General features: G+C 40.1%; 1 protein-coding gene across 4 annotated transcripts; it reads left to right on the top strand.

Annotated features, from left to right (window-relative positions):
• Window positions 1–183: 183 nt before the first annotated feature.
• On the top strand, window positions 184–2,570 carry CIRBP (cold inducible RNA binding protein). 4 transcript variants are annotated; one of them, XM_009709062.1, is made up of 6 exons: window positions 184–290; window positions 383–489; window positions 891–1,029; window positions 1,120–1,204; window positions 1,335–1,399; window positions 1,824–2,570. In XM_009709062.1, the coding sequence occupies exons 1-6, from the start codon at window positions 188–190 to the stop codon at window positions 1,838–1,840; spliced, it is 516 nt and encodes a 171-aa protein (XP_009707364.1). In that variant the 5' UTR covers window positions 184–187; the 3' UTR covers window positions 1,841–2,570. The 4 variants fall into 4 exon arrangements, with proteins under 4 accessions (XP_009707364.1, XP_009707363.1, XP_009707362.1 ...); XM_009709061.1 differs by having other exon boundaries at window positions 188–290; window positions 1,332–1,399; XM_009709060.1 differs by having other exon boundaries at window positions 188–290; window positions 1,335–2,570.
• Window positions 2,571–3,139: the final 569 nt, after the last annotated feature.

The raw sequence follows: 3,139 nt of genomic DNA, 5'->3' as shown, positions 1-3,139 counted from the left end.
GGAAGGCGCTTGGTCCGGAGCCAGCCCCTAGGGTGTTCTGCGTGACTGGTTCCCTGGAGTCTGGGTGTATGCGTCCTGCAGGGGTGTGAGGTTATCGGTGATGCTGTAACCGGTTTCATCTTCCAGATGTAGCAGGCTTTTTTATTTTGTGATACTGACTTCGGATATTTTGACTTTGCAGGTCAGAATGGCATCAGATGAGGGAAAACTCTTTGTCGGTGGACTGAGTTTTGACACCAATGAGCAGTCTTTGGAACAAGTCTTCTCTAAATATGGACAAATTTCAGAAGGTAAGTTTGCAGTAGCGAGCTGTGATGATTTCCATAAACTTGTTACATTGCACGGGTGCTGATGCTCGTTATTTCCTCTCCCTTCTTTATAGTTGTTGTGGTGAAAGACAGAGAGACTCAGCGATCCAGAGGTTTTGGCTTTGTTACTTTTGAAAACATAGATGATGCTAAAGATGCAATGATGGCCATGAACGGAAAGGTAAGGAGGCTTTGGAGGAGCTTCTTTATTTCTTAAAATATAAGAACAGAAGCATGAAAGACGTGTTTCTGTTCAGTCCTCTGTAGAAAAACAGATAAATACCAGTGTGTTGAAACAAATGATATAAATAATAAAGAGTATAAGTTGCTTAAAGTTCTGTCACTTAATTTATATGACTGAAAAATAGTGATGCCTTATAGGTAGTGATGCCGTAGGTGGATGTGTATATACTGCTTGAACATCAGTTTATTTGTGTAGTTGGCTTAGTTGTGACATGAAGTAGAACCTTTGTAAGAACCTGTAAATTCCAATACTACTTAGCTGATAGTGAAGGTGTGTAACTCATTGTATATGTGCTTTGCTATTTAAATATCAAATTGGTTTGGTTTTTTGTTGGTTAGTCTGTAGATGGACGTCAGATCAGAGTTGATCAGGCTGGAAAGTCGTCAGAGAACAGATCTCGTGGCTACAGAGGGGGATCTTCCGGGGGCAGAGGCTTTTTCCGTGGCAGCAGAGGTCGGGGCCGTGGCTTCTCTAGAGGTGAGTGTCCATGAATGACTTGTGCTGCCTGAAGTGGTAATGACACCTGTCAGAACAATTAAAAAAACCACGATGTGATGTCTGTTCAAGGAGGTGGAGACAGAGGCTATGGCGGAAGCAGATTTGATTCCAGAAGTGGAGGATATAATGGCTCCAGAGACTACTATAATAGCAGGTAAAGTCATCGTGACTGTTAGTGGGTGGTTGTGAAGCTCTTTTGAGCACGTTGCCTGTTTGACATAAGTGTTAATAGGCTCCAGAAACAATTGAACAAATATAAAGCGCATGAATGTTTTTAACAGCAGGAGTCAAGGTGGCTATGGTGACAGGTCTTCAGGAGGATCCTACAGAGACAGCTATGACAGTTACGGTAAGTCTTGGTTCAAATGGGAGCGATGAGTACGTATGCTGTAGGAACTCTCTAAACCTTCTGACCCTGTACTCGAGTCTGGAAATACTGTAAGGCTCAGTTGGACTATACTGCTATTTCTGTTCTTGCCCATAAGAACCAATCTGCCAGGCTTTGGATGTGGTTGTGCCGTTTGAATTTCTAATTTGTAATGCATGTGTAGGAGTTGCTTGGATCTAAGGCAAAGCAAGTTTTTAAAATACGTTCCTCAAGCTTGAGACTAAGACAAAACTCGGATGCCCTAACAAACTTTAATCAAGGGTGGGGGAGTTCTCTTACGGTGTAGCGAACTAGCACTAGCTTCTGAAATAATGCAAGGGAGTAAAATGCTGGAACTTGTCTATGCTTCAGTGCCTTTACAATTGTGCCTGCTTCTTGTCCTCAGCTACACACAACGAGTAAAAATCCTTCCTGACTCAAGATCGTCCTTCCAATGGCTGTATTTATAAAGATTTTTGGAGCTTCGCTGAAATCGTTATTGTGTAGTACATCTACTTGTATTTTCACTTTTGTAGTATTATCAGTTCTAATCTTGTCAAACACAGCCTGACAGCTTCTGATACAAGATGGTCTAATTAGACTTTTCTTTAAGAAAGCTCTGCTTTCAAGTGTTTTTAATCTTTTTTGAAAGCACTTCAGATTTTATTTTATCCTTCATGATGAGCCAAGGTGTTTTTTTTTTTTAAAGTTGTGAAGTTGGGGCCCCAATTCAGTTTCTTTTGAGATAGAAAGGACCTTTAATTCAAATGTTCACTGGAAGCTGAACAAGCTGTGGACTTTTTTTTTAAGTGCATTACCTTCGTCTTTTGTAACATTCCTTTAGTGTAGCAAGGTAGGAATGCAGCCTGGGTACAAATTGGAAGGCAAACCACCTTGATATATCTAAAGAGAAACTTGCTTGTATGTTCAACCTGCATAACGGTATTTTTACTGTTGTAATGATGTAAATTACCCAGAAATAGACTTGCAAACTTACCATAAAAGAGGTTCTTGAAAATGTTTATTTATATTGTCCTTTTTTACTGGAAGAAATATGCATATTCCATTGATATTGTATTTGAAGTGGTAAAGGATTCTTGTATACAGTTTTCTTTGGCTTTACGAAGCCTATTAAAAGACCGTCTGAAATGAACTCTGCTCCTGACATTTACATTTCATTGCACAACACAATCCTTGAAGATGAAGAACAGCCTAAGTAATAGAGGATGCCAGAGGAGAGAAGACTAGTGATAGCGTAAGAGCAAGCCAGACTTACTGACCAGTTGCTGGAATTTAATCTTAATTGGTCTTGACATGTGAATTAGTCAACATACTTTCACATAAGAATAGTCAAACTTGTGTAGAGGCAGAGGACTGAAAGTGTATGCTGTAGGATGTTGTAGTACTCAAAGCCTAAGTCAGAAGTCGAGGGAACGCTAGTGTTAGGGAGGATAATCAATGTTTCCTTAAAATACTGAAGTAGCCTACATTGAAAAGCTGTAGTGTAGAATCAGTCCTTTAGTAACTGGACTAGTTACTAGCTTGACAGGAGTGTTCAATGGTAGGTAAATTGCCGTAATTAGCTAGCTTTGTCATTGCCTTACAAGTTCTAAGAATTCTTTGCTAGCATATGGAAACTGCAGTGTCCTTGGAGAAAAGAAGTGTTGTGCCTCCAACAGAAACCTCTGAGACGAAAGCTGCTCTCTTGGCTAGTTCATATGT

This window comes from Cariama cristata, unplaced genomic scaffold (assembly GCF_000690535.1).
Source record: "Cariama cristata isolate BGI_N322 unplaced genomic scaffold, ASM69053v1 scaffold21501, whole genome shotgun sequence".
NCBI lineage: Eukaryota > Metazoa > Chordata > Aves > Cariamiformes > Cariamidae > Cariama > Cariama cristata.
This window is presented reverse-complemented; position numbering and strand designations above follow the sequence as displayed.

Bases quoted from the DNA above. Each gene is read 5' to 3' on its own strand.
- CIRBP (XM_009709059.1), top strand. From the start codon at position 188: ATGGCATCAGATGAGGGAAAACTCTTTGTCGGTGGACTGAGTTTTGAC. The intron at 490-890 runs GTAAGGAGGCTT...TTTGTTGGTTAG, and splicing joins TGATGGCCATGAACGGAAAG to TCTGTAGATGGACGTCAGAT. The intron at 1,030-1,119 runs GTGAGTGTCCAT...TGTCTGTTCAAG, and splicing joins GGGCCGTGGCTTCTCTAGAG to GAGGTGGAGACAGAGGCTAT.